Below are 13,515 nucleotides of genomic sequence, written 5' to 3'. Positions count from 1 at the left end.
CTTATCTCTTCTGTTTTAAATAGAAAACCAGTAACAATGTTAGGATAAGTATGATCAACAATCCCAGCCAAGAGATCAGTGACTCAAGCACCCCCATCTTCAGAGCCATCTGGGCAGCTCTCCAAACACAGACCTCCAACTCTGCTAAGAACTTTATCACCAAGATGGCCAAAGAGGAGACGGCAGAGGCCCTGGGCGCAGGAGTGGACATTGCGGAATTCTCTGTCGGGGTAAGGCTCGCAGGTTCCAAGGCTAGCCTGGTCATTCACGTTTCTCCCTTGGGCTGGTAGATCCTCTTCATAATTGGGTTTCTAATAGCTTCTGCGTCTCAGGGTATTTTTGTTGTTGTTGAATTAGAGTCTTAGTAAGAAATAATTTTGTCCTGTTACAGTTTACTTTTAAACTTGCTTTGGTTTCAGTATGCCCGTTAAAAATGTTTGTTCCATTTTGTCTAGTCTTTAAAGACAATGATATGTTTATAAAGTAAAAAGCAGGTTTAAGATGCAATGAGTTAGAAAGTCAGCTGTTCCTTTTTCCATTATCCATTGGTTTAATGTTACTTAATTTTTTTTACTTTTTATAGTTTGAAATTATCTGATGAAATCACAAATATATTGAGTTTCAGTTAGAGGAAATGACTGTCACCTCAAGTTAACAGATTTAAAAATGAAAAAAAAAGTTGCTGAGAGTAGACTAGCAGGTAAACAGATCCGCAGAAACACAGGAAACGGGATGAGCAGTTTATGAGGAGGGAGGAAAGGCGAGCAAATGAAGAACTAAGGTGTTGCATTAATCGGGGGACTTGGCTCTTACTCTTCACCAAAGCACATTGCAGTTTACTCATTGTTAGCACCTGGCCATGTGGTTTGCTTAATAACAGTGACTTTCCTTAAAAATGATTGCTTCCTAGGGCATGGATGTCAGTCTTTTTAAAGAGGTCTTTGAGTCTTCCAGAATGGATTTCATTTTGTCTCATGCCCTGTACTGCAGGGATGTTCTGAAGCTGAAGAAGGGACAGCGAGTGGTGATCAGCAACGGAAGGGTGAGCACTTGCTGGGCTGTGAGCCTGCCTTCACAGGTCTCTGCCTCTTGGGCGCCTCTGAGCCTCCCTCGGGCTGCACTAGAGCTGCCCTGCTCTGATGGCTGAAGAGGCCTCTCGAGGCCTCTCAGTCCCGGCACAGAGTTGTGTTCTGTCCCCCAAGAAAGAGTTTCTGATGCAGCGGCGTGGGCTTCTGCCTGATGTTTATTTGTGTTTAGACACTGGGAGATAGTGAATGTGGGGCTCTCAGATCAGGAGTCAGGATGGCTGCTTACAAAGTAGGTCTCACTGCTGTTTGCTGAGAACTGATGCAGACAATACTGTACCTCATGTCAGCCTGCTTAGAAAGGTAACGTGAAACACACAGGCTCTGGGGTCTGAGGGATTTTAGGTGAACATTAACCGCATCTCCTTAGGCCTTATTTTTCATCTTAGTTATTTTCCTAAGGATATGCTTCAGGGCAGGAGTCATAAGGTGCTTGCTGGCTTAGGTCCCAGCCTGGCAGAGGCTTTCCGGCAGCCAGCGACCGCTGCCCTGCAGCTCTGCCCTCCCCCTCCTTACCTCACAGATCATTGGGCCTCTGGAGGACAATGAGCTCTTCAACCAAGATGATTTCCACCTCCTGGAAAATATCATCCTGAAAACATCGGGACAGAAAATAAAGTCTCATATCCAACAGCTTCGAGTAGAAGAAGACGTGTAAGTTTTTTATACATAGTGACGAGTTAGATAATAAATGATAAAACTGGTGTTCCAATTAGAAGCTAGTTCATGTCACAGGGTTTTTATTCATTTTTCTTCATTGGTCAAAGTGAGGGTTACATATTGTCAATTATATGTCCAAGTCAGTGGGTTTATTTCATGTTTTACTTAATATTGCTCACGTCACTTGGGTTTCTGAATTATTTCTCCACTTGAAATCTGGAAACGTTGAAACATCTGCAGAAGCAGAAGGCTGAGTGCTTCCTGCTAGATGCGTGTGTAGAGACAGTCTGCTGGTCTGCTGGTTCACAGTCTCGTTGTGGTAGGGGAGGAAATGCATGCCGAGAGCTTCTTCCCTCTGTCTGTCTGTCTGTCTGTCTGTCTGTAATACAGAGTTGGTTCTCTTGCAGGGGATGATGAGATGGATGTGGCTGGATTATGATTTTCAGTACTTTAGTATGCTTATCAACTGCTGCCTTGTAATATGTTTCACTTCTGTGTATTTGCTACATAACAAAAGCCATACTTATGTGTCCTCGTTTCTGCATTAGACGTCACACAGATGTGTCCTTTAGGATGCCCCTGTGTAATGTTTAAGGACCTGCTGTGGTATTGTCCACGGAGGCTGCAACATCTCCATTCTTACCAACATGGCTCCTGGGTTCAGTCTCTCTCCTCCCACCAGCCCTACTGGTTTGTAGGTTTGCTTGTTTCTGTCTTTACACAGTAGCCATCCATCCTCACATGAGTGAAGTGGTATCTCCTTTCAGTTCAGTGGTGCCCCAGAGGCTGTTCTTATGTACAGCATCGGCCACTGTATGTCTGGGAAATGGCTACTCTAGTCTTTTCATCATTTTAATCAGGTTGTTGGGTTTTTTTGTTTAATTGTGGGCACTCCTTATAGTCTGGATGTTAGTCCCTTGTCAGATGTTTGACAGTGTTTTTTCCCTATTACCTTAGTTTCTGGTTTGCTCTGTGCAATAGTACAGAGTACTTGGACAATATAAAAAATTCAATTTCTTTTTTCCCTTTATTTTTTCACATGTTGTCGTACTACATCTTTTGTAATGTGTTATCTTTGATAGCTGTCACAGTAGCCCTTTTGCCATGTGATATCGGAAGATTTGGGGGCCATGGCTGGTGGTGCTATAAATGGCGGAACCTATATCCTCACCATACTAGGAAAGTTTTCTACCACTGAGCTGCTTCTCTACACTGAGAGAATGTTCTTTTCATTTGACTCAGTGCTGAGAACAAGATAAAGTGGCCTCCTTTTCCTTCAGCAGCTCATGAGTGGTGCCCCTTTGCCTGCCTGTGAAACATTTCCAGTGTCCCCAGGGCCGCTGTATTTGGAGTAGTCCCCTGTTCCGGTTGTAGCTTTCTGAGGGTTGGCTGTATACTCTTTGATCTTAGTGCTTGGTGATGTACTGGAAATTTCATGTTCTGTGTGCCACAAGCATTCACTGTTGATACTGGGAAGTTGAAAAGATGGTTAACGATGGGATTATTTGGTTCAAAGAGGAAATGTGCAACCTTGGTTGTAGTTAAGTCTAGCACAGCTGCTTTTGAATGGCTTACCTGGCAGGCCAGTGAGATAGTCCCTGAATACAGGTAACTGCTGCCAAGCCTGACAACCTTAGTTGACTCCTGGGACCCATATGGTTGAAAGGGAGAATGGGCTTATGGAGTTGTTCTCTGACCTCTGCACACATGCGAGAGCCCATGAACATGCATACAAATAAATGTAATTAAATTTTTTTTTTTTTTTTTTTGGTTTTTTCGAGACAGGGTTTCTCTGTGTAGCCCTGGCTGTCCTGGCACTCACTTTGTAGACCAGGCTGGCCTCGAACTCAGAAATCCGCCTGCCTCTGCCTCCCGAGTGCTGGGATTAAAGGCGTGCGCCACCACGCCCGGCTAAATTTTTTAAATAGAAGGGTTAGGTAAAACAGGGAGTGTTGTTTCGTTTTGTTTTATGTCTTTTAACACATTAAAGAACCTCAGAGGCACCAAAATGGATGGATGTTACACTAAGGGATGAAAGCAAAGCACTTCTTCTTGGATTAATTTGACTAAGGGTGAGCCTAAGTTTGAATTCTCTATTTCTTTTCCTGTATCTTCCATCTCTCTGTAGTTTGTGGTTCCTGGCCCATCTGTAGTGTGTCTGGTGTGTGTGTGTATGTGTTGTGTGTATGTCTGGCCTCTATCAGTCCCTTTGTCTGCCTTCCCATAACAAAAGACTTTGCTCTGTATTTATTAAGCCACACAGAAAGTATTGCATGGGAAAGAATGAAAGCTTCTTTACAGAGTTTTACAAGGGAAGAAGTAACTTTCCTGACCCAGGGTAGAAAACTACAACTAGGTGTTATCAACCTATAGCCACATGTTGCTTCCAACAGTTATGGTGGGTACTTGTAATATAAAGTTGCTTCCAATCTGTTAGGTGTTTCAGCAAACACACACACACACACACACACACACACACACACACACACACACATACTCTCTCTCACATCTATTTACCTACCTACCTTTGGGTCAGGGGCACAGAAGGGTAAAGTCATATATTAGCTATATAAAAGCTGCTTGCATAGGAAATCCAAGGCAGTTAAGATTACACTGTTCTCTTACAGGCAGGTTAAACTTAAAGGGCTGAGTGCATAGTTGAATGGCAGCGTAAGCACCTCTTCATAGATGATCTCAAGGGGTATTGTTAACTTTGCTGTGAGGTTTGCCAAAAGTTCAGTCTTGGAGGTCAAGAGATAAAAACATATCACTACAGTTTTTGTTTCTTCCCCTGCTAAGAACAAACCCAAAAATACTAGATAGGCACTCACAAATACTAGACAGCTGCTGTCAACCTCAGCTCACAGGTTTGTTTTGTTTTGTTTTTTAATTAGACACTGTAATGGTGCTTCTGATATTGAAGTCATAACCAACATAGATGTTGGATGGCTGGTTAGATTAGTGGATTTTGACGCAGCAGCCCTGAGGGCAATAGTATTCTTTAAGCTAGGCCCTGAGCCGGGTGCCTGCAAGGTTAGCCAGTACAGTGCTTACAACAGCCTTGCAGAGTAGGCTGTTCCTGTCTTCACCCACAGAGAAAAGTGCCATCCCAGAGATGATCAAGCTAACCACAGAGTCATGCCTTTTGGAACTCAGTTCATGCCTCTTTGAAACCACCTTGTTGGCATGATGCTATTCTGTGTTTAGGCTGATGCTATTCAGCAATGATTAGAAAATCTGCAAATAAAGTCATGCTAAAATTTCATAACTTCATCTTTTAGGGCCAGTGATTTGGTAATGAAGGTGGATGCTCTCCTGTCAGCACAACCCAAAGGAGAGGCGAGGATCGAGTACCAGTTCTTTGAGGATAAACACAGGTACAGTTGTTGCTGCACTAACGCACAGTCCTGAACTCTTAGGCTTTCATTCTTTGTCTCACAGCCTTTACCTCCCCAGATAAGGTTTCTATGCACGTTGTTAGAAAAATGAAATGAAGTTTCATATATAAAATTACATTTTGTGAGCGTTGGTATTTCTAAATAAACCTGAAGTAATTGTATATATACCCTTTCAGTGAAAATAGCATTTAATGAAATAGACCAGATATAATTTTCTGATATTCAGGAATAATTGGATTGCTTGAATATACCACTTAAATACTGGTTTCTTGTTTATTATTATTATTATTATTATTTTAAAAAACTACTGTTTCCAAAGGGAAAAATACATTTAAGATATGAAAATGTCTTTGCGTCTTTATCCTTCAGTTTTTTGTTTTGAAGTTTGAACACAGATGAAGTTGCAAGACTCACAAAGAATAACCATGTGTCTGTAACTATATTCACCATTATTGGAGTGCCTCTTGTCTGTAACCTACAAGTCTATAGCCCAGATTTACCAGCTATTGCTGTGTCATGTTCAGTATTTTCTATCTGTGTGTGCAATGTGCATATGCACACTGCATCTATTTATCTGTATATTTGTACACACATATGTACTCACATCTCTTTTTCTAGCATTTGAAAATTCATTGCTAACATGTTATAAACTCTCTAAAGTGTTAGCATGTGGAGACTTGGTCCCCACTACTGTGATCATATGTGATCTTCATCCACTAGTGGTAATACAAACCTCTGCTCGAATTCTCTGATGTCCCAGACCACACATTCCAGTTATTCATATGTCTTGAATCTCCTTTAATCTACAAGATTAAAGGTGTGCCCCCACCCCTTTCTCTTACCATACTGGCTATTTAAAGAGCCCAGGCAGATTGTCTTTGGATCCCCACAGTGTGGGTTATTCCCTTAATAGTGGACGAGTTTGTTTTTCTAGAGTTCTGGCTCCTCGTTTAAAATATTTACTCGTATTATAATTTTTAATTATGTGGATATGTGCACGTGTGTGCACTGCCTGTTGGAGGCCCAGGCAGTTAGTTCTCCCTGGTCCTGGCATAATAGGTGGTTGTGAGACAGCTGATATAGCGGCTAGGAACTGAACTCAGGTCCTCTGCAAAAGCAGGATGCACTCTTAACTGTGGAGCCATCACTCCAAGCCTGTATCTCCTCGCTTGTTAATATCTTGCTGTCTCTTTCTTTACCCTCTCACCCCTTCCCTGCTTTTTAGTCTAGGGCCTGTGTATCATAAGCAGCCGCTCTCACTGTGCTGTCACCAGTAGGCAGAGCCTCTGTGGCCCAGGATATCCCTTCTGGTAGCTTGCCGTGGGCACTGTGCTGCTCACATGCTCGTCTTCTCTTTCAGCATTACGCTGGGTAAGAAGTAACTCGTTATCTCGGTAGCAGCACAGGACACAGTGACTGACCTGCTCTCCTTTCTGCCTTCGTAGCCAACACAGTAGGTCCTCCGTGAAGACTGAGTCCTCCAGAGCATCCTTTCGCTATGAGCTTGTGAATTGTGCAGAGTTAAAATAGCCCTAGTTACAAACTCTGTTACTATACAATAGAAATTCTTACTGGAGTGCTGTTAGCCAAGGATTTGATACAAGGATTTCTCATTTCTGTTTTTTTAAAAAAGTTTTATCCATTTAGTTCATCATATGGATCTTTTTTGTTTCCAGTTTTTCAATATGCCTGAAATTTGCTTTAATCAAATAGATCCCATTTAATTATTACATAAAAATAGTTATTATTTCTGCTTCAAATAAAAATAAGCACACCATCAGTTCTGTGAGTCCTTGGTGTGAGACTTAGGCCAGCCAGCAGCAGGTTGTCGCCTGGGAACCTGCTTCATTGTCCTTGGCCTAGAGCACCAGTGTCTGCCTTTCAGCAGGATTCCTCAGTGATCCCCTGAACGTAATTTGGGAGAGCAGTGTTCTTGGACTTTTGCTATATTCATCTAAAGGGAATATATGATCGTCTGTCCTGTTTGGGACATTCTAGAATTTTCTCTCACCAGTACATCAAGTGCCTTTCTCTGTGACTTACTTCCTTGAGTCTTTTGTCCCTCACTATAGAATGTAGGTGTGATTATTGTTTTGAAAAATCTTAATTTAAATTTTTGAGTTGTTTCGCCATGTGTATGCCTGAGCACCCATGTTCAGTGTCCCTGGAGAGCAGGTAACTTCTTGTTCTTGCTCTGTAAAATTTTCATCAGATCAAAAAAGCAATATATGATTTTGGACAAGGAGGTGACGTTTTAAGCCTTTGAGAGTCACTACTTTTCTTCGCTTTGCCTTTTTGTTTGTAAGAGTGTTCACTGGGCGCACTGCTGCAACACTAGTGGTGGTGAGCAGGAGAGGTCTTTTCCAGACTCACCTCAGAAGGTGGCAGGGTGTGCGTATAAGTTCAGATGGGAGCTCTGGCTTGCTTGTGCTCGTGGCTTCCAGTTCCACCAGCCACAAACCTCACTTGGGTATAGTTCCTTGTGCCCATCAGTAACTTTTTTGCCGATTCCTTATTCTTAGTGCCGTAGAAGATCCTGAGTCACTGAGATTCAGAGAGAGGCACTGTACCAGGAAGCCTTATGGGAGTAAACAGATGCTGGTCCTCACTTGTGAAGAGCAGGTGCAACATCTGCCATTCAGAAGTACTGGCTGCACAGCAAGCCTGTCTCAATAAGTAAAATGAAAAGGAAACCGGTTAGCAGGTTAACTTGGCAGATTAAAGTGGTTGGCATGTAAACTTGGTGACTGAAATTTGATCCTAGAACCCATGGGAAGATGGAGAGAATTGACTCCACCAAGTCATCCAATGAACTGCACACATATGCCATGGTGCATACACACTGTGGCTTCTAAGTGACCCATAATACTAATAGGATAGAATTAAAATGAATAAAAATTTGAAATATATATAACTGAATCCTCTCAGTGATAAGGCAGAATTCTGTATGCCCTTCTCATCTGTAAATTGTTTTAGGTTCTGAGGAAATTGAATTGACAGTGCATACCAGCCCCAACAATTCTCTACTCTCATGCCTAACTCTTCTGAGATTTTAAAGAGACCGTGTATGGAGAAGGCTGGATGCACAAACTGTTTAAAGGTCAAAAGCCATCAAAATGTCTAGCAGTAAAAGATAATTTCAGTAATAGATTTATAGATAGATTATAACAGATTTCCTTGGTAAACATAAGACATTTCTTATTCACGATGCTGGGTGTATAGGAACATGTATACATGTTTATATTGAAATAGTGAGAGAAGCCGTACGTGATTTATTTTTTTCATGCAGATGGTGGTGGTAGGGCCATGTGTAGGTGATGCACATGTGAAGGTCAGAGGACAACTTGGAGGAATTGGTCCTCTCCTACCGTGGGGGAGCCAGGGATCAAACTCAGTTTACCATGTTCTGTAACAAAGTTCTTTTATCCTCTGAGACATCTTGTGGCCCAAGAAATTGTTTTTAAGAATAACTAACTTTTATACAGCATCTAAAAAGAATCATATGTATACAGTGAAGTTACTGTAATAGTGAGATTGTTTTAGATGCTTTCTTTTTTCTGTTTTACAGGTTTTCTAGGTTGTTATGTTTGGTTAATTGATGGTTGGTTGATTACACTCTTAAAGATTGAACCCAGAGCATTCTACCACTGAGCTACATCCTAGACACGTTATCATTAATTTAATGATTGGTTTTTGTTTTGTGCTTTTCTTGCCTGGAAATAAAATTAGCATCATGTTCAGTAAACATGAGAAGTAAACATCCAGTATATTTAGTAGTTGGCTTTGTGGTGCAAGAATGTACTAGATACTTGGGAGGCCGAGGCAAGAAAATTGCAGGTTCAAGGCCAGCCTGGGCAACATAGTAAGAGCGTCTCAAATAAAAAGTCAAATAGAACTGGTGATGTGGCTTGGTAGTGGCGCTCTTGCCTAGGAAAGGAGCAAAAAGAAAGCAAAAACACAAAGCAGAACTCTGCAGTGTTTGTGCAATGTGATCTAGCTTTCCTGTCTTCACACAGGGTTCCGATCCCTCGTGTTCAAGGATTTGCAGCGTAGGCTGTAGCTTTAGTCTCATGGTTGAATAGCATTTAAGCTTGTTGGTTCTCATTGACAGATTTGGAATGCTAAGATGTCTGAATTGTTGATAACCTATGCTGGTATCCTCCACCCCAACCTTACTGTTTTCCTGTTTTCTCCGTGCTAATGTTTGGTTCTTTTGATTTTTTTTTCTCAGTGCAATTAAGCTGAAGCCCAAAGAAGGAGAGACATACTATGATGTGGTAGCCGTTGTTGACCCTGTCACACGAGAAGCACAGAGGCTCGCCCCCTTGCTCTTGGTAGGCCTGCTGTGGAGGTAGTTCGCATCTTTAACCAAACTACTCATGGGTCCTACGATTTTCTGGGCATTTCCTTTGTCCCTTTGACATCTTCTAGAGGAGATGGACAACAGTGTTTTCATAGGGATTGATTAAGGCTCGTTTTTCTTTATGAATTGTGTCATGGCTTTAAATATGTATAAGATTCTACACTTTTATATATGCTTAAAAAAAAACCCAACTAAGCAATACAGTACCCTATTTTTTAGGACAGTAAGATCATCTAATCTTCTCTGTAAATGTCAGTCCACGTGCTTTTTACTGTGGACTGAAGCAGTGAGCTCTTGTTTTCCTTTGTAGCTAAATTCTCATTGTTTACCTTCTGTTTCCTTACAAGAGAGTTTTAAACTTTGTGTGAGGAGCACTGACCTGCAATAGCCTTTTAAAAAAGGATACATATATTCATTCATTCATTCATTCATTCATTCATTTACTCATTCATTCATTCATTCTGTCTGTCTGTCTGTCTGTCTGTGAGCACACATGTCACAGTATGTGGGTAGAGATCAGAGGGCATCTTGCAAGAGTCAGTTCTTGCCGTTTGAGTCCTGGGGATCACACTTGGGTTGTAAGGCTTGGCAGCAAGCACCTTGACTTCCTGAGCTGTTTCATTGCCTCTCCTGCCCCTCTTTGGAACCAGGCCTTCTATCTGTGGTCGACTCTACGTTGGAGCTCTGATGCCCAAAACTTCTTTAATGATGATGCTGCAACAGCTGTTTTGTTTATGTATGTTCCTGAGATGTTAAAAGTGCTTTGTCTCCTAAGTAACTGTGAAACAGTTCTGAAGAGAAAACCTAAACATTTTGTCATCTGGTTTGCTTTTTTAGGTTTTGACTCAGCTGATAAACATGAATCTAAGAGTATTTATGAATTGCCAATCCAAGCTTTCCGACATGCCTTTAAAAAGGTAAAATGCCATTTAAGGAACACTGTTCCATAGCGGTACTAAACCTAAAAGTTATCCCTGCGTGGGAAGACTCGGGTACGTGGGTGGGCTCAGTGTGTGTGAAAGGATGTGTACTGACAGTCCCCGCTCTGCTTTGGTTAGCTGTTCTGAGAACATAGCAGGGCTTAGCACTTAGACGACATCAGTACCAGCTGCTGGCACATTTACAGCTCACTTTAAAAGAACGGTAGCTATTAGGTCTCATGTAGGAAGCTTACTCTACTTATTCTTGTGCATCCTGGGGAAGGGACAGACTTGGCTGTGGGATGGCTGTTTGTGGAAGTCACAGTGACCATAGTAGCTTAGCACATGCTCTGGCCATGGGTGATGTCTTCCTTGGTGAGGGGCAGAGTTCTACACTTAGATTCTTAATGGATTCCAACAGTCTTGCTGAGGACTGAGCGAGCTGCAGCTCCCACTGTTAACTGCATGTTTATCACACACCGTGTTCTCAGTGCACAAGCATCACTTAGGGCTCACTCATATTGTAAGACAAAGGTTTCTCCTCAGAGGCCAGTGCTCAGGATAAAGTGCTTGTGACACCGATGGCCACAGTGTGAAGGGGTGGTCTCCTGCATGCCTCCCTCTCTCCTTTCCCTTGACTTTACAGCAGCCCTGGGAGGCAGCATTAGACCAGCAGATGGCTTGGCTTATTGTCCTGATTTGGAAGGCTACTGTCCAAGCCTAGGTTTTTGTTCACTGTGTGGATGCTGAGACTGCGTCAAGAAATGCCTAACACTTGTGTTTCTTTTCAGCTTTTACCGTTACGTCTTAGAGCCGGAGATTTCTTTCACTGCAGACAGCAGCTTTGCTAAGGGACCCATAGCAAAGTTTCTGGATATGCCACAGTCTCCACTGTTTACTTTGAATCTGAACACACCTGAAAGTTGGATGGTAGAATCTGTCAGAACACCATATGATCTGGATAATATTTATCTAGAAGAGGTAGGGATGTAATTGTTCTCGACTATCGCATCATGTATAAATTAAATCTATCCATCATTCAGTCAGTGGCGATTCCTGAACTGAGTGGTGGAGATGGCGCTCACATCACACGTCAGTGCTCCCTTACGTTGATGCTCCCTTACGGCAGCTGCTTTATTCAGATGCCGTCCTGCTCAGCTCTCGAGTTAGAAGTGTGTGCCTGGACTGCTGCTCCCACCCTTGCTCTCTCAGCTTAGTCAGCTTTGGTTGTCCTCAGAGTTGGTCAGCTCCACATTAGTGTCAGTCACTCCTCTTATCCTCTCATGATTGACAGAAAGCAGTGTGAGGGAGGGGCATTCATTTGGGCTCCTAAGAATGCAGCCTGTGGTGCTAGGGAGGAAGTGGCCTGATCTGGGTGTCACCAGGAAGCAAAGAGAGGAGAGTCCCAAGGGCTTCCCCCCGTTTCCTGTCTTACTCATTTCAGGATCCCCAGCCCACGGAGCAGTGCTGCACATTTAGTGTGGGTTTTTCCTCCTGAACTGATCCTCTCTGGAAAGGCCCTCACACATGCCCAGAGGTGTGCTTCCAAGCCTAGTCAGATCTGGTCATCACAGTTCTCAAATACCCACTCCCGATCGTCCCCGGCAGTTAGGAACTGTTTCTGATCTGACACTGTGTCTAAGTCGTTACCCAACGGGTGGTCTTCGTGTTTGTAGTGGGTGGTTTGTGACACATTCCTTCTGTCATAGAATCCAGGATGGAGCTCCAGCCCTGAGCCTCGGTGGCAGCCAGTGCTTTTACCCTCGTGATTGTTGCCCTGACCTGGCAGATTGCATGTGTAACAGTCATATGCTTTAACTCTGGTCTTTCAGGTGGACAGTATAGTGGCTGCTGAGTATGAGTTGGAATATCTGTTACTAGAAGGTCATTGTTACGACATCACCACAGGCCAGCCCCCTCGAGGACTACAATTCACTTTAGGAACTTCAGCCAACCCAACAATTGTGGACACAATTGTGATGGCCAATCTGGTAAGTAATCAGTTAATCAGATAGTACAACTTCCGTGATGGTTATTTAGATGCCGTAATTTATGGCAGAACAGTTAGCATTCTGAACCATGGTGTGAAATAGAACTAACAATGGACTGCAGTGTGAAGTCCTTGCTTGCTCTCCGTGGAGCACTGCAGCCTCCACTGCACCGCCCTGCTGAGGCTCTTTGCCTCTTAACTTATTGGTTGGTAGTTTTTTGGTTTGTTTTGTTTTACTTACCCCTGATTTGTTAATTATCTTTTAAATTTTCTTTAATTATCATGGTAATAAGACCCTGAGTTCAGTACCTAGTTGACCGAGAGGGGATGGGGTAGATAGGTTGTCATATACACACACATGATCTGGCATGTAAATGAAAATGTAAGCATTCATTGGAAACATTTAAATTTAAAGAGAACTGAGCCTGTACTTTGTTTGTGTCCTAGGGATATTTTCAGCTCAAAGCCAATCCGGGAGCCTGGATTCTGAGACTGAGGAAGGGGCGCTCAGATGACATTTATAGGATCTACAGGTAGGACAAGGAGACGGCTTCATTGTAGAGACTGGGCTTTAATTGCGCATTATCTGGGCTTACCCCAGGCATCGTGCGTTAGAGTCGAGTTCATGATAAAGCCAAGCTTCTCAGGATAGTAAGGGTGGGAGAAGTTGTAGGGGATGAGTTGGATAGCAAGGGGTCTAAGTGCTGATTAGATGGAGGTCTGTTCTCCATTGCTTTCCCTGTCAGCTCTATCTATCAGAAGGATGCAGACAGCAGGCGGGAGCTCTGACTACTTGATGGTATCTGACTGGAAACAGCAGGGTTGGTCCTGTTTAGTAGCTGATGGGAGGTGTTTATCATGACCCTGGGTGTTTTGTACATGCACAGAACACATGCGCTTTGACTGTGTAGTCTGACTGTCGGTCCTGGTCCCTGGGCTGCAGTTGTGTAGGTGTACTCCTACACCAATTGTCTTGAAGTTCAAGTGAACCCCAGAACACCATTTTTAAAATGTGGTCTCTATCCTGTTTAACACAGTTTAAACTCGTCCTTAGTTCTGTGCCAGTTTGTGTAGGGAATGCTTTTCATTATGGTTTCTG

The 13,515-nt window shown here is 42.9% G+C and overlaps 1 protein-coding gene across 2 annotated transcripts in view; it reads left to right on the top strand.

Moving 5' to 3' along the window:
- Uggt1 (UDP-glucose glycoprotein glucosyltransferase 1) overlaps window positions 1-13,515 on the top strand; it is a 104,614-nt gene that overhangs the window by 72,125 nt on the left and 18,974 nt on the right. For both annotated transcript variants that reach the window (XM_021176559.2, XM_021176550.2), the window contains 9 exons: window positions 24-230; window positions 911-1,042; window positions 1,609-1,739; window positions 5,027-5,122; window positions 9,375-9,477; window positions 10,344-10,423; window positions 11,218-11,407; window positions 12,259-12,417; window positions 12,864-12,949. In XM_021176559.2, coding sequence (XP_021032218.1) covers window positions 24-230; window positions 911-1,042; window positions 1,609-1,739; window positions 5,027-5,122; window positions 9,375-9,477; window positions 10,344-10,423; window positions 11,218-11,407; window positions 12,259-12,417; window positions 12,864-12,949 — 1,184 coding nt within the window. The remainder of the gene's footprint in view (window positions 1-23; window positions 231-910; window positions 1,043-1,608; window positions 1,740-5,026; window positions 5,123-9,374; window positions 9,478-10,343; window positions 10,424-11,217; window positions 11,408-12,258; window positions 12,418-12,863; window positions 12,950-13,515) is intronic.

The sequence above is a fragment of the Mus caroli genome, unplaced genomic scaffold (assembly GCF_978045245.1).
Source record: "Mus caroli unplaced genomic scaffold, Mus_caroli_1 scaffold_1, whole genome shotgun sequence".
NCBI lineage: Eukaryota > Metazoa > Chordata > Mammalia > Rodentia > Muridae > Mus > Mus caroli.
The sequence above is the reverse complement of the archived record's forward strand: the minus strand, read 5'-3'. Positions and strand labels throughout refer to the sequence as shown.